Source organism: Schistocerca nitens, chromosome 8 (assembly GCF_023898315.1).
Source record: "Schistocerca nitens isolate TAMUIC-IGC-003100 chromosome 8, iqSchNite1.1, whole genome shotgun sequence".
Lineage (NCBI taxonomy): Eukaryota > Metazoa > Arthropoda > Insecta > Orthoptera > Acrididae > Schistocerca > Schistocerca nitens.
Window position 1 is genome coordinate 65,839,080 of NC_064621.1, and position 26,722 is coordinate 65,865,801.

A 26,722-nucleotide genomic window follows, 5' to 3' on the forward strand; every position below is an offset into this window, starting at 1 on the left:
TCTTCACATCAAGAGGTGGAGGAGAGGATTTAGCTAGGTATGAGAATGAAAACTTGTGACTTCTGCATATTATAACTTTTAATTAAAACAATACTGGGAGAGTGCAATTACATACTTCTTTATTACACCAGCTCAAAAGACAGACAGACCGAGATCAGTGGAAGGAAAAAAAATGAGGTAAATAAAAAATTGACAGTTTACCCTTCAAATTTTTGTTAACATATTGAGATAAACATACCTCCCTATGATATCTTTGCCACATGAAGATGGTGCAAATATTTATTTATACGTGTAGGTCCTTTAAAGAACCTACACAACTGCCCCCCTCTCACTGTATACTGGCTTCATCCATATCACTGGACTTCAGTATACAGTGGTGATGCATTACACTATTTGCACCTTTTCTGTACTTCCCACTCCTGGCCTGTCAGGGTACTGAGACCTCTATTCACGGCCAATTTTACCTCATTTACCCCTGGAATATGTCATTACATAATATGTATGACTAATTTTGTTTAATGTACATTTTACAAATTATTACTACTACTATTTACAAAAAAAACATTTTTAATGTTGCATCAACAGCCACATTTGAATTCGGAGTCTGTAGTTTGGTTATTGGAATATAAACGCTGCTACTGCAACATTGGCCAGTGTGCGCGTTTCACTTGACATATGTTGTGCACGCTCTTGAGTTTAGTTTCCAGTTAAGTCGAGCTGTCCATCAGTGTGCTATAATTTAACTTTTTTACCCTAAGTCAATAAAATTGTTCATCCCATTACTGCAATGTTGTGTGCTAAGGATTGTGTATCAGTGGAACCATCGATGCTGTAGCGAGGAGGTTCATTATTTACGACCCAGGCATTTGTTCCTGTCATGATACACATGTTTAAGTGGTTAAATCAGGCTGATGCTATCAGCATCCTGAAGATATTTGAATGGGTCCAAGGTAAGTCTCCAATGCCTTTATTCATTTTCATACCCCCTCTGCAGTACAATGTCTTGTCGATACCTGAGTCTACCAAGGATATAAATGTTCGTTACGGCACAGCACTAGCACACCTTTTTTTATGGTAACACACAGAATTAAGGGTTTTGAACCTTCAGAAAATGTTTGTAGCACATTTGCAGTTATTTGTTCACATGTGCAGTCCCAGAAAACATATTCAGCTTTACTTTACATTGCATCATAGTTATCACTGTTACAATAACCTGAGTATTTACATTTTAAAATATATTGACCCACTGGGTTTGTGTATTTTTTACTCGATGCATACATATTTTCATATGGTATTTACCTTTCTACACATAAAGATTGTACAAACATTTATATAAACACTGTACAGAAATTATAAATACAAGACAGTAATACAACATACATTTCTTGTGATTTTTATGTCACATAACGTCTTTCAGTTTTTACATTATCATTTTTATAACATTTTGCTTTTCGGTATTACTCTTTTGAATGTTCATTTGTTAGTAGTCTATGTTCATAGTCTCATAGTCTTACTTTAACATTATACAGATTGTCGTTTTGTCAATCTCATTTTCCACTATTGATAAAATATTTGCATACAACATTATCACATGATGTGCATAAGCCTTTTGTTCATAAACCACATCTGACATGAGCATCACTGCCACAGATGCAGAGGAAGGGAAGTTTCATAACACAAAATCGCGATAAGCCCACATAACTACGTTTAGCTGTGCCTCTGAAAAGTTTATTAGGATGTGTCTACTGATCTTCAGGAAATGTTATGGACAGCAAGAAGCATTCATTTTTACTCTACCACTGCAATCCTTCATTCATCATGAGAGAACTAATGAGTACATAATTTCATGACTACCTGTTAGCGTTAATACACTTACTTCATGTTTACTATCTACTGATACATTCTGGCAGTACAGTATTGTGTCATCATCAACTGTAAACAATGTACTCCAGCATCAGTAACTTATACTTCCTTTGCTACATGATATCACCCCTGTGTATTCTGTTGTGCATGAATATGTCTCTCTGAGAATTGTGTCAGTGAGCTAGTGTTAAACAATGCTGAGACAAATTGTGTTCGTGTGCAAATGTACTGAAATATCTATTGCTTGATGCTCTTCTCAGTCACATGGACTTGTAATGCTTGGTTTGACCACCTTTCATTTGGTAGCACAAGACCTGAGTCCAACCTTTTTATACATCTGGCATACAATAACTTTTTCATACACAAACCACATTCACACATATTTTTATACATATAATTATTTATTTTCAGTCCAGCCCTTATGCTTTGGTTCTAAACACCTAACTATTACGAGGGCAGTTCAATAAGTAATGCAACACATTTTTTTTCTGAAACAGGAGTTGTTTTATTCAGCATTGAAATACACCAGGTTATTCCCCAATCTTTTAGCTACACAACACTATTTTTCAACGTAATCTCCATTCAATGCTACGGCCTTACGCCACCTTGAAATGAGGGCCTGTATGCCTGCACGGTACCATTCCACTGGTCGATGTCGGAGCCAACGTCGTACTGCATCAATAACTTCATCATCCGCGTAGTGCCTCCCATGGATTGTGTCCTTCATTGGGCCAAACATATGGAAATCCGTTGGTGCGAGATCGGGGCTGTAGGGTGCATGAGGAAGAACAGTCCACTGAAGTTTTGTGAGCTCCTCTCGGGTGCGAAGACTTGTGTGAGGTCTTGCGTTGTCATGAAGAAGGAGAAGTTCGTTCACATTTTTGTGCCTACAAACATGCTGTAGTCGTTTCTTCAATTTCTGAAGAGTAGCACAATACACTTCAGAGTTGATCGTTTGACCATGGGGAAGGACATCGAACAGAATAACCCCTTCAGCGTCCCAGAAGACTGTAACCATGACTTTACCTGCTGAGGGTATGGCTTTAAACTTTTTCTTGGTAGGGGAGTGGGTGTGGCGCCACTCCATTGATTGCCGTTTTGTTTCAGGTTCGAAGTGATGAACCCATGTTTCATCACCTGTAACAATCTTTGACAAGAAATTGTCACCCTCAGCCACATGACGAGCAAGCAATTCCGCACAGATGGTTCTCCTTTGCTCTTTATGGTGTTCGGTTAGACAACGAGGGACCCAGCGGGAACAAACCTTTGAATATCCCAACTGGTGAACAATTGTGACAGCACTACCAACAGAGATGTCAAGTTGAGCACTGAGTTGTTTGATGGTGATCCGTCGATCATCTCGAACGAGTGTGTTCGCACGCTCCGCCATTGCAGGAGTCACACGGCCGGCCCGCACGCGGGAGATCAGACAGTCTTGCTTTACCTTGCGGCGATGATGACACACGCTTTGCCCAACGACTCACCGTGCTTTTGTCCACTGCCAGATCACCGTAGACATTCTGCAAGCGCCTATGAATATCTGAGATGCCCTGGTTTTCCACCAAAAGAAACTCGATCACTGCCCGTTGTTTGCAACGCACATCCGTTACAGACGCCATTTTAACAGCTCAGTACAGCGCTGCCACCTGTCGGAAGTCAATGAAACTATACAAGACGAAGCGGGAATGTTTGAAAATATTCCACAAGAAATTTCCGGTTTTTTCAACCAAAATTGGCCGGGAAAAAAAATGTGTTGCATTACTTATTGAACTGCCCTCGTATATTCTCTTTTTTGCCAATGATGTGACTCTGGATTGTTTGCTGGAAGGACACTTAAATATTATCTTAAAATTAAGTGCATAGTTGAAACTTCCTGGCAGATTAAAACTCTTTGCCAGACTGATACTCGAACTCAGGGCCTTTGCCTTTTGCAGGCAAGTGCTGTACACTTGCTGCAAAAGGTAAAGGTCTTGAGTTCGAGTCTCAGTCCGGCACACAGTTTTAATCTGCCAGGTTGTTTCAGATCAGCACACACTCTACTGCAGAGTGAAAATTTCATTCTGGAAGTGCCTAGCTGCTTGCTGCTAACGCATCACATTTTTAATATTCATACAGTCAATTTCTATCAGTATGCACTTCAGTCTTTATCAGTTTATCAAATTTATTTATTTATTTATTTATTTTTAGTTGTAAGAGTTTACAAGTTCGTATGTAGTTGTTGTTTTGACTTACCTTTTTGCACTTGGGAAGAAAAGTGTTGTTGTATGTGGGGCACAATCCTGTTTCACATAGTATATTCAAGACGTAATTTATATTCCTTAATTCCTCATGTGGATATCCCCTTTTCTGTAGGATGTAAGAAGCCATTTGTATAAATGTAAATAGCTTGTCCATGGTATTATAGTGTGTAGCTAGTTTTCTGTAGATAGTGTTTGCTTCATTCTTTGTATACACATTCCTTAGCATAGTTCTTCCTAATTTCTTAACCTTAGTTTAGTTCTGTGGGGTAGATATTTTATTTCCTAATAAGTCAAGTCTAAAGTTTTCTGTAAGTGTACTTTGCTTGGCATTTCTTCGCTAAGTTACAATTGTCATCTGGCAGCTGTGCTGTGCACATGCATGGAGGCTGTCAGCCTTAAAGCTAGCAACTGTGTATACACAGTTCTGTCTTCAGTCCACTTCACTACTTACAAATGCTGCATCCCACATGCCTGCTGTGTTTTTAAAGAGTACAGTGTCAAATTAAATAATTTCTCACGCTCAGCGAGGGTAATGTTTTCTGAGCTTCTCTGGCCCATAAACATACAATAAAAATCTTACATAACTAAAATTTACATCCTAATAGGGCAACACACATGAAACAGGCAAAAATGAAATATTTTGTTGACACTAAAGATCAGTCATAATAAGTATATTCAAGTGGGCAGTAGGGAATCTCTTACATACACTTATATACATTAAACTAAGCCATGCCTGATCAGTGACAAATTCTGTTTAGTGTACAAATTCACCTAAATCTTTGTGTGGGTAGAGTCCTTTCTCCTTACCACTGTTTCAGTATGCTAACATATAGGATCGTAGGTGAAGGATTTTTGATATAAAAAATGGCCCTGTGTACAGTGTTGCCACTTGTGATCCAGCTTACCGTACTTTAATGATTCTGGATGGATCCTAAGGAGTACTTGTTGTCCCACATGGTACTTTACAGTGCTTCCTACTTTCTTATCATACAGTTGTTTTCTGTACTCTGCCTTTTCTTCAATGCTAACCAGTGCAGTGCCCAACGATTTTCTCCTCATGTAATATTTCCTTCCTAGATAGCTCAGATAGATGTTTTTACCAATTATGTATTTGTCTTTTGTCAAACAGCAATTCCATAGCTAGTTGAGCTATGTGGGAGATTATTAACAACTTACCGGAATGGGGTAATCTATTTGATCCACCTTGTGTGTTTTTGAGGGGTGTAAGTCTAGATAAATCTGTTAAAGTCCTTAAATATCCTCACTAAGGGCTGGGTGAAGCCTGGGAAAAAGTACATGTTTAACACTGTTGGTGTTCATGAAATCTTTCCAACAGTTGCCTGTAAAGTACAATGCATTTTGCACCAACAATATTTCTGGCTTGTCTACTCTGGGTAGAAAATCCATTGTAATACTTCTGATAATGATGCTCACAATCACTGACTATATGGCACAGGATTTGACATACTTGGAGAAAACATCATATAGCACAACAACATATTGTACATCTTGTTTCCCCTGTGGATACTGTCCAACCATGTCCAAGGAAACTATCTCCAAGGGTCTTTTAGGCAATATTGGGTGTAGGTCAATTAGTTTTGACTTATTTGTATGCTTAGCCTTCGGACACACAACAAATTTCCATATTACCAGCAGAACTTTTCGTCTTAAATTTCAATAGTAGCAATAAGTACTTATCTTACTAAGGCATATGGAGATGTCATAGTGTCCTCAAACATTGTGAGTGTGTAACATAAAGTAATTAACATGATCATGTGGTAAACAAACACACCACAGGCTCTGTTCTGGGTTGTGTCGATGAAACAATACACCTTGGTAAATCGTAAAAAATTTCTTCAACCTGTCATCTTTGTTCTGCACCAGTTGTAACCTTACCTTTTACCATCTGGGGTCATTTTGTTGTAGTTGCTCCATGCTTTTATACATCCTAATGTAGCATGGCTGTTGTGTTTTATCTTTCATCAACAGAACCATGATGTCTAAACTGTTCTACACAAATTCCAAGAATTCATCCAGACCTTGTGGAAACATTGATAAGGCATCAGCAATTACATTTTAATTACCTTTGACATGCACATTTTCAAAATCAAATTTCTGTAAATACAAATTCTACCTAGCAAACCTCCTGTCTAAGATTTTACAATTGAAAAGGAAGGAAAAACAACTGATGGTCACAATACTTTCCCCACAGGTAATTGTGAGTGTGTAATATTCAAACTTTTTGAAAGCCAATATTACCATGAGAGCTTCCAATTTGGTCACAGAATATATTTGTTCATCTTCAGATAGGGTCCTACTAGCAAAACTAATTACCTTTGGGTAACCTCCCTATTCATGTCAATGATTTGGAATAAACAAGCACCCAACCATTGTGAGAACACATCTGCACACACACACAAAAATCCTGGATCATGTCAGGATGATGCAAGATGTTGGCATTAAAAATAGCTTGATAGAGCATCACTATTTAAAGGCTTCTGTGGTACAACTTTTCTGAAGAAAGATACTAATCCAAGATATCACTCTGTTTCTTATTTTGAGGCATACCACAGTGTGTGATAACACAAGCTTCTTAGGGTCTGGAAGTATGCCTTGAGGAGATATTATGTGTCCAATTTAACCCTTTCCTTACCAAAATGTAACTTCATTAGATTGGCTGTGGCTCTGTATTTTGAAAACCTATACAAGACTTGAGCCAAGAGCCTTAAGTGTTCTGACCATGTGGGGGTACCCATCAGTAAATCATCAATATACACTGTGAGTCTACTTAACATTTCAGGCCCTAAGACTCAATCTAAAGCAGAAATAAATACACATACACTGACATTTAAACCAAAAGGGAGAACACAGAACTCATAGCTTTTGCCCCCACATACAAAGACAGTGTACTTACTTCATGTAGTGAAATTTGGCAGTACAAGGCTCAGAGATCTATTATGGTGAGGTACTTAACATTATGGAATTTTTTGAAGTTGTTCTTTCAGTTTGTCGGGCTGCATCCTGACAGGAATAATAATTTTATCTATTCCTCATGTGTTGATCATGAAGCAGACACTACCATCTGATTTGCTAATGACTAAAATGCAGCCACAGTATTGAGAAAAGAATGGTTTTATTATTCCTAGTTTAGTGTTCTACTGATCTCTTTCCTCGTGGCCCATGGAATGTGGTAAAAATAAAAACCGAAGGTTTCATGTGGGTACGCCTCCATTTTATATTTGTATCCTTTGATTATGCCAGGGCATTATTCAAAAATGTTAGCATAATGTATTAAAATCTCCTGCAGTTCTTCTTTTTGTTCTTCTGTAAGATGCACTGACTCACTCACCTTGGTAGGCATGATCTCATGGCCTATTTCCTCTTTCTCTGATTGCTCAATTTCTTGTGTGTTTACAAACATGATGGTAGGAAAGAAGAATTGTATTAGAATGTCAGCAGGGTGTTCTCATTTGATTTCACTACTGTTTGACTTGACTAGGTCTACTGAATATTGTTGGTCATTCCCAACAAAATGGCACATTGCGTTACCAGTGTCAATTTGTGCTTGGTACTTCCTAGAGGTGTCCATGCCAATGAGGCAGTTTGCTATTAGCCTTTTGACCATCAGAAAAATGCATTCCAAAGAGAAGCTATCAATTTGAATAGGAATCCGTGCCTGTAATATTATGCCTTTAGACTTAACCCCTACAGCTGTTTGGATTTTACAATTATGGACTGGAAGCATGGGTGTGTCCTCATTTTTGTAATTGGTCAAACAGACCCTATGAAATTATATTTGTAGTGGACTGACAAGGCAGCCAGTCCACAAAGACGGGTAGCCGAGAGGGCACACGTACACACACGCCGACTGGCGCGAAGTCTGGAACAGGATACATGATGAATGTGATAAAGAAAAGAACGTAGCTACTAAAACACTTAACTTTTATATCGTCCTTTGGTATACAGCATTCTTGATGATACAAGTGAGACTATCTTGAGATACATGCAATGGTACAAATGGCGCCTTGCTAGGTCGTAGCCATTAACTTAGCTGAAGGCTATTCTAACTGTCTTTCGGCAAATGAGAGAAAGGCTTCGTCAGTGTAGTCACTAGCAAAGTCGTCATACAACTGGGGCGAGTGCTAGTCAGTCTCTCGAGACCTGCCTTGTGGTGGCGCTCAGTCTGCGATCCTGACAGTGGCGACACGCGGGTCCGACATGTACTAATGGACCGCGGCCGATTTAAGCTACCACCTAGCAAGTGTGGTGTCTGGCGGTGACACCACAATATTGATGGTAGCTCCAGTGTCCAGTACTATGGGTATCCCGAAACTAAATATTTGTGCATTGAATACTGCCTATACTGTGTCTTCATTTTCATCTACACAGTTCATAATATGTTCTCAATGCAGGTCATCTTTGATATCACCACAGTTGTCATACCTAAGAACACAGCTTTCAACTAGTTCCATGCTTCCACCCCTATTACTGGTTGTTGAATGGGGACCTATCAAGACTGTTTTGAGATTTATGAATTACCCTGAGCACTGACCTCTTCATTAGGTGTAACCTCAACTATGTACACATTATTTGGCTTGTTTCACCAACCGGTTAGTATCTGGCATGGTTCTTGATTTGAAATTTTGTTGTCCCTGGATACTATTCGAAATGTAATTTTGATTGTACTGATTATAGTCAGCTTGTGACAGATCATTTTGTCACCCAGTTGCATTCTGCCCTTGCCAGTGGCTGTTCGGGTCATTTCCCCCAGTTGGTGGAATTTTGTATGCTTGCTGACTATAATCTCCACTACTGTACTATTTCACTACCAGAGACAAGCCACTGGAAACAGTAACTACCATAAAACACCTAGGAGTAACTACCCAGAGTAAACTAGAGTGGAATGATGACCACATTAACAAATAGTTGAGAAACCAGATGCCAGGCTGAGATTCCATAGAAAGAATCTTGAGGAAATGTAATTCATTCACAAAAGAAGTGACTTGCAAAACACTTGTTTGGCTGATTCTTGGATATTGTTCATCAATATGCGACCCCTGCCAGGTTGGATTAATGGAAGAGATAAATAAGATCTAATGAAGAGTAGTGCATTTTCTCATATAGTTTAGCTGGAATGAGAGTATTACAGAGATGCTCAACAAACTCCAGTGGCAGGCACTACAAAAGAGGCATTGTGCATCACAGAGAGTTTACTGTCAAAATCCTAGGCAATGTTTTTTGATAATGGTCAGTCAATGTATTACTTCTGCCACATATGTCTCAAGAAATGATGAAAACGAGAAAAACAATTAAAGCTAATATTGGTTTTAGTGACGATTGTTCCTCTCATGTGTCATTCACAAATGGGACAAGGAAGGGTGTATTGGATAATTGTAGCACACTGCCACATACCGTAAGGTGGTGTTGTGCAGGGCATAGACATATTTAAAGTCCTGGTTAGTAGTTGGTGAAGGTGTAAGCTTCAAGACAGTTGTGCTCAGTTTCAGATTTTCTCACTAAGCAGTAACTTAAAATAAAATAAAAATACATTGAGAGGTGAAAGCAGGAGAAGGCCAGTCATGTGCTCAGGTAACCACAAGCTGGGTAACATTTGTATTATGCTTGCATGTAACTGCATCAGTAACAAGCAAAATATGATGTCTGCTAATGAACACTTTCCAGTGTCACAATTGACTTTAGTTATCAAACAACACAATGCTTAACACTTGCAACATATCAATAAATACAATGATTTCAAACCCAGTTATACATAACATTTCAGCATATGTTAACTCCACATGTTGCTTCTACTTGGAATACAGTGTTGTCTGCTAATTAATGTTGGAAATGACTTCAAAGCACTCAGTGCTATTCAAGGTAATTCAGCTTACATTGTTCAACTACTCCCATGAACCACTTTGCTAAGAGTCATGTTAGAGCACACACTTAATAAGTAAAATGGTATAAAGCACCTGCAGATACGTGATGTTTTTGTTTTTACATAAATATTGATAATGGTGGTGCAGAGACCAATGATGGAACAGTTCACACGCTTTAACGTGGCCCCTCTCTGTTTGATGAAAGTTGGGTGACTTCATTCTGCTCCAGAATGTTTATACTAGTGGCCAAACATAGCTACATCATAGTATTGTACACCATAGCAGAAAGCAGGTCAATTTAGTGATTCACCATCAAGTTTTGTGTCATCTTTACAATGCATTAATCCATTGCATGTTCATTTCTCTTATAAACTACAAACTGGATGCTCTGGAAGGAGGGGATGGAGCTTGTCTCAGCAGTCAATGTGCCATGAGCTGATCACAAGTTGTCACACCCAACATTTTCTGCCCACAGCCAAGTTAAAAGTGTGTGATCCGTAACAGCAGTATCTGTAGTACCTAAGTTTAAGTCACAATGACATATTTCACATGCATAGCATGCAGAGGACACAAACAAAGAGATTTACTGAATTGTAAAAATTAAGAGTCATAGACAGTCATTTCATTTTAGTCACTTAAATACTTGATGTTCATTACCTCCCAACAGTGGTCACAATGTGTATTTATCTTCTTGGGTGGCTAGATGAAAATAGCTAAACAATGAAAGTTTATCAGAGGATGTCTGTGTGACTACAGACTCAAAAAGTCTTTAAAATGAAGTAGATTTGTTCATTATCCAAACAACAGTGAAGTGACATATAGCCAAGCTGCAAACACAAATTTTCTGAAAACTGTCTTGAGCAGCTAGCTCAGCAGCCCACACACAATGGAAATATCTTAGGCCTTGTAGCTACAAATAGACCAGATCTTATTGATAAAATCAGTATGGAAATGGGGATCAGTGATCATGGTGTCATTATAGCAACTATGATTACGAAAGTCAAGAAGGCTAGGATAGTTTTTCCACCAGATAGAGCAGATAAGCAGTTGTTAGCATCTCACAGTGAATTGATATCACTTAGTTCCAGTATGATGGATGCAGAGGGATTATGGGTAAACTTTAATCAGATTGTAAATTATGGTCTGTAGAGTTATGTGCCTAGTAAGTGGATAAAGGATGGAAAAGACCCAACATAGTTCAGTAACAAAATATGGAAGATGCAGAGGAAACAGAGGCTGTCACACACTCAGTTTAAAAAAGGAACACACAAATGATGACAAGCAAAGGTTAGTAGAGATTTGTACCAGTAAAAAGATCTATGCATGAAGCATACAATGAGTACCACTGTCACACCTTAACAAAAGATGTGGTGGAGAACTTGAGAAAATTCTGGTCCTATGTAAAATCACTAAGCAAGTGCAAGGCCTCCATTCAGTCACTCGTTGACAAGTCTGCTGTGGCAGTTGAAGACAGCAAAACAAAAGCAAATTTTTAAATTTCACATTCAAGAAATCATTCACACAAGAGAAGCATACAAACATGCCATCATTTGACCATCGGACAGACTCCCATATCGACAACATAGTAATAAGCATTTCTGACATAGAGAAACAACTGAAAGATTTGAAAGCAAATAAGTCACCAAGTCTGGATGAAATCCCAATTCAGTTATACAAAGAGTACTCTACAGCATTGGCCCCTTACCTAACCTGCATTTTATCTTGCATTTCTTGCCCAGTACCAAGTACCAAGTGACTGACAAAAAGTGCAGGTGACTTCTGTATAGAAGAAGAGTAAAAGAATTGAACCGCAAAATTACAGACCAATATCCCTATCTTCAGCTTGCTGCAGAATTATTGAACATATTCTCAATCAGAATATAATAAACTTTCTTGACACTGAGAAGCTTATGTCTGCAAATCAGCATGGTTTTAGAAAGCATTGCTTATGCGAAACTCAACTTGCCATTTTCTCACATGAGATACTGTAAACTATGGATGAAGGGCAACAGGCAGCTTCCATATTTCTAGATATCCAGAAAGTATCTGACACAGTGCCCCATTGCAGGTTGTTAACAAAGGTATAAGCATATGGAATAATTTTTCAGATATGTGAATGGCTCGAAGACTTCGTAAGTAATTGAACCCAGTATGTTGTCATTGACTGCGAGTGTTCCTACTAGGGTATCATCAGGAGTGTCCCAGGAAAGTGTGATAGGACCTTTGTTGTTCTCTATATACATAAATGACTTGGCAGTCAGAGTGGGCAGCAATCTGGGCTGTTCACTGATGATGCTGTGGTGCACAGTAAGATGTCGAAGTTAAGTGACTGTAGGGAGATACAAGACAACTCGGACAAAATTTCCAGTTGATGTCATGAATAGCAACTAGCTCTAAATGTGGGAAAATGTAAGTTAATGCAGATGAGTAGGAGGAACAAACCTGTAACATTCAGATACAGTATTAATTGTGTGCTGCTTGACACAATCAAATCATTTAAATATCTGGGCATAACATTGCAAAGCGATATGAAATGGAACGAGCGTGTGAGTAGGAAAGGCAAATGGTTGACTTTGGTTTGTTGGGATAATTTTAGGAAAGAGTGGTTAACCTGTAAGGGATACCGCACATAGGACTCTGGTGTGACTTATTCTTGAGTACTTCTTGAGTGTTGGGATCCATTCCAGTCAGATTGAGAGATGACATGTAATCAGTTCAGAAACAAACTGCTAGATTTGTTATTGGCAGGTTTGAACAACATGTAAGTCTTATGGAGATGCTTTGGGAACTCAAATGGTAATTCCTGGATGGTGATGTTCTTGTCAAGAAACACTATTGAAAAATGTAGAGAATTGGCATTTGTAGCTGACTGTGAAATGATTCTACTGTTGCCAATATACCTTGTGTGTAAGGACCACGAAGATAAGATACAATAAATTAGGGCTCATACAGAGGCATATAGATAGTAATTTTTCCCTTGCTCTATTTGTGAGTGGAACAGGAAAGGAAATGACCAGTGGTGGAACATGCTGCCCTCCGCCATGCACCTATGGTGGCTTCCAGAATAGATGTAGATGTAGATTTAGAATACTTCATAACACTTAAGTCTATATTTGATGTTAACAAATTTCCCTTCTTTAGAAACTCTTGTCTTGTCGTTGCCAGTCTGCATTCTATATCTCCTCTATTTCAGCCATCATCTGTTACTTTGCTGCATAAATAGCAAAACCCATCTACTACTGAAAGTGTCCCATTTCGTAATCTGATTCGCTCAGCATCACCTGATTTAATTCAACTCTATTCCATTATCAGGTTACCTTCCATTAGGAAAGTTGGTGCACTCAGTGACTGAAATTATTTATAAATTATAGAGCGCAGCAATCAGTCGTCCCTACTGTACTCGGTAGTATTCAAACAACTGTGACTGACTCCCAAACAACAGGGAACTGGCATGAATCGAGATTAGAAAATAGTGCATTGATAATGGCTAAGCACCAGGCAAGGGGGGGGGGGGGGGGGTGAAAGAAAAAAAAAAAAGGAGAGAAAACGGACGACTCATTGCTGCACTCTATAATTTATAGATATTCCATCATCCTTTTTTATGTTCATCTTACATCCTCTTTTCAAGACAATGTCTATTCCATTCAACTGCTCTTCTAAGTCCTTTGCTCTCTCTCTGACAGAATTACAGTGTCATTGGCAAATCTCGAAGTTTCTATTTGTTCTCCCTGAACTATAATTCCTTCTCCAAATTTTTCTTTGGTTTCCTTGCTCAGTGTATAGATTGAATAGCAGTGGGGATATGATACAACACTGTGTCACTCCCTTCTCAACCACAGCTTACTTTTCATGCCCCTTGACTCTTATAACTGCTGTCTGGTTTCTGCACAAGTTGTAATAACCTTTTGCTCCCTGCATTTTACCCCTGATACATTCAAAATTTGAAAGAGAGTATTCCAGTGAACATTGTCAGAAACTATCTCTACAAGTGCTATAAATGCATGTTTGTCTATCCTCAACCTCTCTTCTAAGATAAGTCATTGGGTCAGTACTCCCTCGTAACTTCCTATGTTTCTCTGGAATCCAAACTAATCTTACCCAAGGTCAGTTTCTACCAGTCTCCATTCTTTTGTAAAGAATTTGTGTCAGTATTTTGCAACAGTGACTTATTAAACTGATAGTTTGGTAATTTTCACACATTTCAGTACCTGCTTTCTTTGGAATTGGAATTATTACATTCTTCTTGACACCTGATGGTATTTCACCTGTGTCATACATCTCGCACACCAGGTGGAAGAGTTTAGTCATGACTGGCTCTCCTAAGGCTGTCAGTAGTTCCGATGGAATTTCATCTACTCACGGGGCCTTCATTCGAATTAGGTGTTTCAGTGCTCTGTCACATTCTTTTCACCGTATCATATCTTGCATATCATCTTCATCTATGTCCCCTTCCATTTCTATAATATTGTCTTCATTTCCCTTGTATAGACACCCTGTATAATCCTTGCTTCTAAATCCTAACATTTGCCCTCTAGCCATTCCTGCTTATCCAATTTGCTCTTCCTGTCAATCTCAATTTTTAGATGTTTGTATTCCATTTTGCCAGCTGCATGTGCTGCATTTTTATTTTTTCTCCTTTCATCAATTAAATTCAGTAATTCAATATCTCTTGTGTTATCCAAAGATTTCTGCTAGGCCTTGTCATTTAAGATTGATTGGTTGATTTGGGGGGGAGGGGGGGGGGGAGACCAAACAACAAGGTCATCAGTCCCATTAGATTATGGATGGAAGTCAGCTGTGCCCTTTCACAGGAAGCGATTTAGGTAAATCATGGAAAACCTAAATCAGGATGGCCTGACGTGGATTTGAACCATCATCCTCCCAAGTGCAAGTCCAGTGTGCTAACCACTGCGCCACCTCAGTTTGTCCTATACTGCCGTCATCATTTCATCTCTAAAAGTAACCCATTCATCATCTACTATATTCCTTTCCCTTGTTTTAGTCAACTATTGCCTAATGCTCCCCTGAAACTCTCAACAACCTTCATCTTTAATAAGTAATTCAACTTCTAATTGGTATTTCTGATGTTATGATTGTTTACCCATTGCAGTGCTAATGTGATGGTTTCTCTATCTCAGGATGATCATTTGTGATGTAAACTGGGAGTAAAATGAATTATTCATTTTAGAAGGTCTTTGTGTTTTCAGCATGGCTTTCTTTCCATCATGTCTCATTTATGATTAGGGAATATGAAACGAGTAGATTATTCAGAACTGAAATCTGTCTTTTGTGCATAATGTTTTCCCAGCTAAGCTATGTAAGATTTTTCTCTGTAACAAACTGATGATTTAAGTTAATTTTTGAAAAAAAAATTACTCATAAAACAGAAAAAAATTAATTGAATTCAAATCACACTTGAGCATTCAACTTTAATATGACACAAAGACTTAGTTGAATACACATTCCACTCAGTAGGAAATTCATTTACAGACAGATTTTCATATAACTATATTTCAGAAATTAACTTTGTTTTCTGTAAAGTGGAAACACTGTGTTTCTGTATATGAGATAACTGACGTAAGACAATCTAATATAGTTTTGTTGAAGTATAGACATGAAAATTGAAAATTTCCTTGTGAAAATTAATAAACTAAATGTTTTCTGAGATAAATTAATGCAATGTTTTTTACCATAATCCTTATAAACTGAAAAAATTTTATGTGACTAACTGTTGGTCCTTGTCCTTAGTACAATATCTCAAGTAATCTGCCAGCTTTTGTAAACAATTTATGCGTTAAAAACCTGATCATAATACACTATTATTTTAGGTGTGTGTGAAGTGATATGGTCAAGACCTTAGTTTCAAGTTTGTGAAAAATATAACCTTTTCACTAATATCCATCATGTGCAACATTTTTACAGGGTACTGTTGTCCACAGAATTGTAGGAAATTTGTCTGAATACTATGGAAACACTATATCAAGTATTGATTGGGGTAGTACTGCAGATCATAGCTTATGGCCAGAGGAACAGCTTGGGATTCGCATGACTGTGAGGTAAAATCTTTTTTTAAAAAATTAGCACTATTAATTTAGCATAACTTATATTCTGACATCACTTCTTAAATTATCTGTATAGCCAGGAGTAAATATGTAAGATGGCAGTGAATGAGCGATGTGCATTAGTTTGGCTCGCAAGATCATCTGAATTTTGGAGGTATTATTAAGCAACTAGGCTGTTATATATATTACAAGAATTGTATGGAGAGTGCCTAGCGACACATTAGCATTTGATTTTGAAAATCTGTGACTTGGAACTGCTTTTAAAATAGACAATTGTCGAGCAACGTGCAGCAGAATCACCCGTGGCCAGTCTGGAGTCGAGCCGACACCAGGAGCTGCAGCGACATAACCCGGCATCCCTGACATTGCCATGCTCATGAAAGCTGAGGTGAGTGCTGCATGCCAGTCACAAGATGCACTTGGACTCAATGTGCAGACCACCACTGATGTTGTCACTGCAGCAGTGACGATCAAGGTACAGGAGACTGGAGATGAATGTGAGTGAGATCCATGCTCTAAACAACTTTAAAAGAAACAGAGGATAGGGCATGATTGCTTGAATGATTGAGAAATTGGGCAAATTTGAGCAATATCAGAGATGCAATACTCTCAACAACAGAGAGGACACCAATGAACTAATGATTGATCTTAACCAAGAGAAGCTAGGCCTGCAGGTGACACTGAGTGACATAGACAGAAGTCACAGAGTGGGGTGTAAGATGCCGGGACCTTCAAAACCCAGACACATAATAGTGAAGTTTGTGTCTTACAGTGAAAGATCTGAAATCTTCAGAGTGAAGAAGAAACTCACAAAGTCAGGTCTGACAATATGCAAGGATCTCACCTGGAAGACTAAAGGTTCTGAACAGTGTGATCAAGACTTGGGCTACAAAATGTGTTGTGAACAAAAGGTGGCAGAATAATGATGAAGACTGAAAATGGGAAAAGATCAGTGTACGATGCAGATGAACTCAAATGCCTGTGCTTTAGAAGCTAAAACATCTCAACTCTTGCTACCTCTAGTTCGTGTGTTTATCTTTGTGTCTTTATTTTGTAAAGAAACAATCAGATTTTGTAATCTTTTCATAAAACAGGTTCCTGATATAATAATTTTTTTTGTTTAGGTTTACTTTTAATACCAATTACAGATTTTCTGTTGAATTCTCATACTTCCAATATCAATATAGTGTATTCTTTCACTATTATTTCACTATTCCCACAGGGCCCCATTTCAGACAATTAATGCACTGTCTTATTTCCATTTTCATTTAGGAATTTATTATAGTATTACTGTTCTTACTCATAATTGGAACTATTAATGACACACCATGTTTTTGTTCCATTTATCTAGCTTTCAATGCTGCTCCACATAGGTTATTCTAATTCTGTTTAGTGAGTTTCTTCTCTTGTTTCCAGTTGGTTGTTCAGCAACCAGTATAACACCAGCTGGCCTCAGTGACAATATCTCCTTACTCCGCCTGTTAGCTGCCACTTCACATCCAGGAATCCTGCTCCTTTACCTCCTCTACATCAGAGCATTCCATTACACATTGTTCCCCATCTTTACTGGCCCAGAGTCACTGTCTCCAACCAGTGGAATCTTCTCCAGCTTTGCACCTGAATGCACTAAGCTTCACACTGCATGCACAAATGTCCAGTCTCACCAGCTCATCTCAAAAAGTTACATCATACATTTCAAGAAATGGACATCCATGTAATACAAGGGAGGTTTGAGAAGTTCTCAGAATGGAATAGAAAAAAAGTACTTACATCACTGAAACTTTTTATATTTCTGAAATGTAGTCTCCTTGTAGAGTAATGCCTTGGTCCAACCATGTTCCAGTGCCTTGATCCCATCTCGAAAATGAGTTTCCTCCAAGCCTGCAAAATAGTTGTCAATTCCGACTATCAATTTTTCATTTGAAGTGAATCTTTGACCACCAAGAAAAATTTTCAGTTTTGGAAAGAAATGGAAGTATGACGGAGCCATATCAGGTGAATAAGTCAGGTGTGGCAACAATTCATACCTTAGTTCCTGTAATTTTGCCATGGTGATGGCACATGTGTGTGGGCACACATTGTCTTGATGGAAGATGAATTTCTTCCTTGCTAAACTTGGATTTTTTCATGTATCTTTTGTTGCAATTTGTCCAGGAGGTTAGCATAGTATTCTCCAGTTATTATTTGCACACTGGGGAGATAATCTACAAACAGTTCCTCCTTCACATCCCAGAACACTAATGCCATGACCTTTCCCGCCAAAGGAATTGTCTTTGCTTTATTTGGTGGTGGAGAATCAGCATTTTTCCACTGCTTTGACTGTTGTTTTGTCTCTGGGGTATAGTAGTGCACCCAATTTTCATCTGTTGTGACAAATTGGTGCAAAACAGGCCAAATGTTCCGATATGTCCATTCTCATGCGTTTTTGATCCAGCTGCAAGAGTCGCAGCATCCATCTTGCAGATAATTTTTTCATTTCTAATTCTTCAGTTAAAATGTGATATACCATTTCAGATGACATCTGGCAAGTGTGAGCAATTTCATGCACTTTCAGTTGGCAATCCTCCATGACCATTTTGTGCACTTTTGCAATGATTTCTGGAGTAGTGACACATCTTGGCTAACCGCTGTGCAGATCATCATCTACGCCCTCCCAACCAAATTTAAATTCATTTGTGCACTTGACAACAGTTGAATATGAAGGAGGAGAGTCCCCCAGTGTATTCTGGAAATCAGCATGTATGTTCTTTGCTTTCATACCTTTCTTTGCAAAGTACTTACTCACTGCTCGAATCTCAATTTTTTCCATCTTCGCAAATCACTATGCAGGAACAACAGAGCCACATCACCACCACAGCTCTCTTCCAAGATCACTGACATGGCACATGTTTACAGGCAACAGTCCAATGAATATTACGTGAACAACATGTTGCACTACCACTGACCTCTCGTAGTGAGTCCGAGGACTTTTCAAACCACCCTCTTACTTCTTTCAGAGACCTGGCTCCAATCAAGTATCCCCACAAGTTCAGTAAATCTAGACAGCTGTATCTTTCTAAGACAACAAATGTGACTGACAAAGGAGTGGAGAGGGGGCATATGTATGCTCTTATTTATCATCTACTGTACTACATACATCCAATGATAATGGGGATAAACAAGTGGAATATTTGTTCCTAGAGATTGAATCCATTAACTGCAAGTGCCTGATACGTGTACTCTACAGCCCTCCTATAGTAAGGTGATTTGCCTGCTTTGAAACTGCTCTTTAAAGACTTGTTTCAACATACATATATATTATTACAGTTGGTGGCACTGCCATAAATAAATTTTCTGTACATTAGTCCATCCAGGGTGAAATTTAAGTAGATGCTTTCTTCAAACATATCACTACTTCAGCTTGCTGTTACCCATCATATGGACAATAGTCACACTATCACAGATATATTTGTGATGAAATCCCCAGACAGAATTGTTTGTATCTCTGAAATACCTGCACCTGTCATATTCACCCATGACTTAATTTTCACGATGTACTCACTAGAAAGTGCTAGAAAGATACTGCTGCTGACTACATACTGAGACTTCAAATGCATTAATTTATCTGAACTTGCAACTGAGGCACAACAGGTAGTGTGGGGTTTGTTCTCTGATCCATTCTCTGACATAAGCCATAAACTTCATCAGTTTACTAATAAACTTACTCAGCTACATGACAATTATGTCCCCCTTAGCACCAGAAAATTAAGACATAAACATGCATCTTGGCTAACTGAATAACTCCGTTGGTTGGTTTGTGGGGGTTGAAGGGACCAGACTACAACTGAATAACTAAAATGGCTAATGAACCTCAGAGACACTGCACATCGGACATGGAGTATAAGCTACACCCCACTCCAGAAAATCCTATTACTTACAAGTATAAATGGAGCAGAGTTGGTCAAGCTGTGAGAAACACAAAACTCAGATGTGCCCATACTTTAATGTCAGCTGTCCTCTAGAAAGATCTGTGTGGTCTCGGTATATGAAAAGCAAAAGCTGCAGCTGATCCTATTGGTTCATTACCTAAACCACAACTGAACACAAATGAAACAGAGATTCATTGATTTCTTCACGGGGGTACAGGACCATATCCACAAAAAATTCTCTCTAAAGCATGTTACTTGCAACAACTTCATAAAAGCCATCATGCATATCAGATCAGCATCTACTGGACACGATGGCATCACAGTCCTAATGATGAAGCATGTGATTGACCAACTTCTGACCACAATAACAGATGTCTTAAAAGCTCATTAAAAACAAGTGATTTTCCTGGGCCTGGAAACTGGGACTAGTTAAGCCATTGCCTAAAAAGGGTGCTGCCATAGCACCCTCTGACTACCTACCTATTGGCATTCTTCCTGCACTGTCCAGGGCTTTGAAATATGTAGTCCCTGACCAGCTAAGCAACTACCTAACTACACACAATCTCCTAGATGAATAACAATCAGGCTTCCACCAACATCACAGCATATCTGCCTTAATAAAGGTGACAGATCACCTGAAGCTCACTATGGCTGCACAGAAGGTGATTATTATGTGCTTCTCAGATTTCAGCAAAGCCTTTGACACTGTCAACTAGGACATTTTACTTGCCAAACTTAAGCATCCCAAATTTCTCACCAACTGCAGTGCAATGGTTTCACTCATACCTGATGTCTCACTGATCTGGCACCATAAAGTCACAGTGGAGGCAGATGGTATCATGGGTCTCCCATGATCTGATACTAGGTCTTATTCTCTTTCCTTTGTATATAAATGATGTGCCGTCAGTTTTGTCCTACTGCAGATACTATCTGTACACTGATGACTTTCAGTTGTATATAAATACAAAACCAATAAACCATTTAGACACCTACCAAGAATCTCATTACTGACCTATGTGCACTATCAAAATGGGCACAGGATATAGGATTAAAGTTCAGCCCATCCAAAACCCATGCAGTACTGGTTGAGCATTCTAGGCTCATTAGCCCAAAATATTGTGAATCCCTACTATCTTTAACCCTAAATGGGACAAATATCGACTTCTCTCCTTCAAAAAAGAGTCTGTGAGTAATAATAGCTGAAAATCTATATTGAACTGAGCATGTAACTGCAATGGGCAAGAAGGGATCAGCATTATCTTTATACCCCATGAAAATATAAAAAGGTCTTCCTTCTTGACCTGAAAAAGGATGTTGTACAAACACTTCTATTCCTAATTATTGGTTACAGTGATGTTATCCTGGAAGGCTGTTCTCAGGAAAACTCATGGGACTTGGAGCTGGTTGGTAATGCCTGTGTTCATTATATTTCTGATGTTCCACTCTTTGACCACATTTCATCATTATATTCATAGCTCTGCTGGTAGACAAATGCAGAGATTTCCATACCCTCTGTCTTTACTGTCTTATCAATGAACACTGTACCCCATATCTGTCCTCACCCTTAATGCTCATACCTGAACAACATGGCAGAAACACTGCTCCCATCAGAGCAAAATCCTTTCTCCCCCACTTCATTGTTCAGTCACTTTCTTGAAGTCTTTCTCATTAGCAGAAACCCAACTCTTGTACAACTTCTCACATTATATTAGAGAACTGAGTAACACCTTCAGCTTCAGAAAACACCTAATGACACATCTGCTAAAGCAGCAATAAGAATTACCGTTTACCTGTACGTACTCATTACTCTTGTACATCGTTCTTTCGAACCTAATCTTCCTCATTTCCCAGTATTCTGAGCCAATGCAGTAACCTTAAATTTTCTGTACCCCAGAACTCACTATATCAGAAAGCATCTATTTTGTACACCTATAAATTATTCTTGTATCTGCTACTATCATTATTATTATTATTATTATTATTATTATTTCTTTCCTTTCTCAGACGTTATGTCTGGTTAAAAATGGAAAGTGACGTGGACCTTGATCAAGTGTGACTTCCTTTTAACTGTATGGTATATGTTATTTTGCATTTAGGAACTTTCGGGTAATTGAACATGTATCAATAATTACAGATTTCTGTAGTTGTATACATACGTTTGGATGTAGCTGTATTGCATTGATATACTGGTGGATATTGTGTGGTATGACTCCTGTAGTTGATAGTATAATTGATATAATGTCAACTTTTCCTGATGCCACATGTCTTTGACTTCCTCAACCAGTTGGATGTATTTTTCAATTTTTTCTCCTATTTTCTTCTGTATATTTGTTGTATTGGGTATGGATATTTCGATTAGTTGTGTTAATTTCTTCTTTTTATTGGTGAGTGTGATGTAAGGTTTGTTATGTGGTGTTGTTTTATCTGTTATAATGGTTCTGTTCCAGTATAATTTGTATTCATCATTCTCCAGTACATTTTGTGGTGCATACTTGTATGTGGTAACGTAGTGTTTTATTAGTTTATGTTGTATGGCAAGTTGTTGATGTATTATTTTTGCTACATTGTTATGTCTTCTGGAGTATTCTGTATTTGCTAGTATTGTACATCCGCTTGTGATGTGATCTACTGTTTCTATTTGTTGTTTGCAAAGTCTGCATTTATCTGTTGTGGTATTGGGATCTTTAGTAATATGCTTGCTGTAATATCTGGTGTTTATTGTTTGATCCTGTATTGCAATCATGAATCCTTCCATCTCACTGTATATATTGCCTTTTCTTGGCCATGTGTTGGATGCATCTTGATCGATGTGTGGCTGTGTTAGATGATACGGGTACTTGCGTGTAGTGTTTTCTTTTTCCAATTTACTTTCTTTGTATCTGTTGATGTTATGTGATCTAAAGGGTTGTAGAAGTGGTTATGAAATTGCAATGGTGTAGCCGATGTATTTATATGAGTGACTGTTTTGTGTATTTTGCTAGTTTCTGCTCGTTCTATAAAGAATTTTCTTAAATTGTCTACCTGTCCATAATGTACACAAAGCAGTCACTCATATAAATACATCGGCTACACCATTGCAATTTCATAACCACTTCTACAACCCTTTAGATCACATAACATCAACAGATACAAAGAAAGTAAATTGGAAAAAGAAAACACTATATGGCAAGCACCCATATCATCTAACACAGCCACACATCGATCAAGACACATCCAACACATGGCTATGAAAAGGCAATATATACAGTGAGACGGAAGGATTCATGATTGCAATACAGGATCAAACAATAAACACAAGATATTACAGCAAGCATATTATTAAAGATCCCAATACCACAACAGATAAATGCAGACTTTGCAAACAACAAATAGAAACAGTAGATCGCATCACAAGTGGATGTACAATACTAGCAAATATAGAATACCCCAGAAGACATGACAATGTAGCAAAAATAATACATCAACAACTTTCCATACAATGTAAACTAATAAATTATTGTTATTAATAATATTATTATTATTGCCATTATTTTTATTATTACTATCAGTGGTAGCAATTGCCATAGCACTGTTACTGCCACTGTTAACTTTATTAGCCCTAGTCAGTATTATATACTCACACTGGCACTTCAGACACTCAAATCATTTCAGTACTATTTCTCATATTACAACTGTTATTTTTTAGGAAAATATGATGTAAAAAAGGCACTGTACGTTAGAAATCCTGCTCCAGTGTAAGAGAGGACTTGATGGCCCTATCATATCAGATTAAATAGATAGATAATTCCCTTAGTCAGAAATGTTCTTCTAAGACTTATGACAGGACAAATAAAATTTGTCAACTAAAACATACTGGCATGTGATGTGTACCATCCATATTGCTCAGAAAATATGAGGATTGGAACTTTAATAGTGGTAACTATTTATTTACAGCTCCTACAAGGTAGATATGTTTCAAAATTTTACTGACCTTCAAAGTAGTCACTAGTGTTGTGTATAACCCAATGTCAGTGATGTGGATACTCTTAACAGTGCCAGTTGTGTTGACAGTTTGAGCAGCGTGGTCTATTGCCTGACGAATTTGTAGCAGTTCTGAAGCGAATGCCGTGAAGTGTTTCCTTCTGTTTAGAAACTGAGTTGAACTCACGAGGGTTTAAGTCAGGGGAGTGCAGTCGGTGATATAGCACTTAGCAGCTCCATCAGTCAAACAAATCAGTAACAGCTTGCACTGCATGTGCTTGAGCATTGTTCTGCAAAATGATGGTCAGCTCCTGCATAAAGTGTCATCACTTCTGCCTCTATGCTGTTCATTTTTGGAACACAACCTATGACCAGCTTAGATACAGAAGTGATGACACTTTCTGCAGTAACTGACCATCATTTTGCAGGACAATGCTCAAGCATGTACAGTGCAAGCTGTTACTGATTTGTTTCGCTGATGGGGCTGCTAAGTGCTGTACCACCTACTGCACCTCCTTGACTTAAGCCCTTGAGAGTTCAACTTGATTTCTAAACTGAAGGAAACACTTCATGGCATTCGCTTCAGAACCGTGCTGTTCAAACTGTCAACACAACTGGCACTGCTAAGAGTATCCTATGACTTACTTATCACTGGCAATGGGTTATACACAATGCTGGTGACTACTTTGAAGGTCAGTAAAACTTGGAAACATGTATCTATTTTGTACGAGCTGTAAATAAATAGTTGCCACTATTAAAGTTCCAACCTTCATATATATGGACTAATTACACTGCAGAACTTCAGGAGAAGAGATTGCTGCCGGATTAAGTTGTGAGGTACATACAATGATGGCTCAGGTAGTAAGATTGTCACTGTATGATATTGTGACTATATTTGAATCTAACTGCAGCATACAGTTTTAATCTTTCAGGAAGTGTCAATATTGAAGATGATAGACATTTTCTATGTGTTCCTTCCAACTTAAATTGGAAGGATCATATAGAAAACGCTGTGGGGAAGGCTAACCAGAGACTGCATTTTATTGGCAGGACACTTAGGAAATGTAACAGATCTACTAAGGAGACTGCGTACACTATTTTTGTCTACTGCTGCACGGTGTGGGATCCTTACCAGATAAGATTGACAGAGTACATCAAAACAGTTCAAAGAAGGGCAACATGTTTTGTATTATCATGAAATTGGGGAAAGAGTGTCTCTGAAATGATACAGGTTTCGGGATGGACATCATTAAAGCAAAGGCATTTTTTGCTGTATGGGAATCTTCTCACGAAATACCAATCACCAAATTTCTCCTCCGAATGCGAAACTATTTTGTTGATGCTAGCCTACACAGGGAGGAATGATCACCATGATAAAATAAGAGAAATCAGAGCTCATACGGAAAGATATAGGTGTTCATTCTTTCCGCACACTATATGAGATTGAAATAATAGAGAATTGTGAAGGTGGTTCAATGAACCCTCTGCCAGGCACTAAAATGTGATTTGCAGAGTATCCACGTAGATGTAGATGTAGATATAGATGAGAGATAACAATTAAGCAGTGTGAAGTAAGAGGAGGAAAAAATGTAATACAGTGACAGAGTGATCAAAATGAAAAAGGAAAGACGCAAATAGCTGATGATCAAACTGTAAAGAAAAGCAAATGTAGAATTCAAGAAAGAGAGGAGACAAATTATAAGATAAAGTCAATAAACATGAAGTAGTGAGAAAATGGTGTAACAAATGCGTGGCTTAAAGATATGTGGCATTGAACAGAGAGAGAAAACAACTTAGAAATTAATGGAAAATATAGTGAAATTTGACAAGGATAAAAAAAAAAAAAAAAAAAAAAACACATTCTCCAGGACAAATTCACAACTCCAAATTTATCAGTTGGTTGTTTTGATTGTAAGACTATGTAGTGGAGCTGGTATGAGGGTCACAACTATTAGTACTCATTTTAATCTTCTGTAAATTGCATCATGGAAGAGTACCTTCAGGAATGTGGTATGAATCAAGTTGTACATTATAAAAGTGAAAAAGATGTTATAAACAGCATCACCAACTGTGTCCTCAGAGTCTTTCATGGTGGCATGACTAGATAAAATCTTCTTGGTTTTCAAGCTGTGTCTATTCCAATAACATTCACGAGCTTTCAATGGCTAGCTCCACCATCGTTGTCAGGAGTAAAACTACTGAATGCCAGGACTGGCACTATTTCCCATTTGTATACCTATGATTATGGCCACTGGCACAAATTGGAGAGGGCTGAAATGACATGTGCACAAAAGGCAAGCTGGGCTGCTCATAGCACCAAAACTGGGAAATATGTTGAAATGATGTAATGGTTAGTCTGGACGTGGTATCACTTTTTACGAGGATGCCAGTACAAGACACACTGGATCCTTTGGGCCAACAGTTTTCACCTGGAATCTTCAAGTTGTTCCATCTTGTTCTAACAACAATGTACTTCTTATACTGTGACAAATATTATGAAATGACAGATGGCACAGTAATGGGCTCGCCACTGTCTCCTGCAGTCACAAATTTCTTCATGGAGCCCTTTGAGGAACAGGCTCTGAACTCTGTGGTGTTGCGTCTCTCTTGCTTCCCTAGGTATGTTGATGAAACCTACACAAGAAAGCAGTCCTAAACACATTAATACACAGAGCCAAATTTATTTCTGACGATGACCACCTGCAGTCTGAATTTCAGCGCTTGAGGCACATATTCAAGGAGAATGGCTACAGCAAAAGAGAAATTGCAAATGCTTCCAGGTGTCACCAAAGAAGGATGCCTTGTGAAGT

General features: G+C 38.3%; 1 protein-coding gene across 3 annotated transcripts in view; it reads left to right on the plus strand.

Moving 5' to 3' along the window:
* Positions 1-26,722, plus strand: part of LOC126199111 (protein broad-minded-like) — a 277,633-nt gene that overhangs the window by 184,353 nt on the left and 66,558 nt on the right. For all 3 annotated transcript variants that reach the window (XM_049935865.1, XM_049935866.1, XM_049935867.1), the window contains exon 5: positions 15,905-16,038. In XM_049935865.1, coding sequence (XP_049791822.1) covers positions 15,905-16,038 — 134 coding nt within the window. The remainder of the gene's footprint in view (positions 1-15,904; positions 16,039-26,722) is intronic.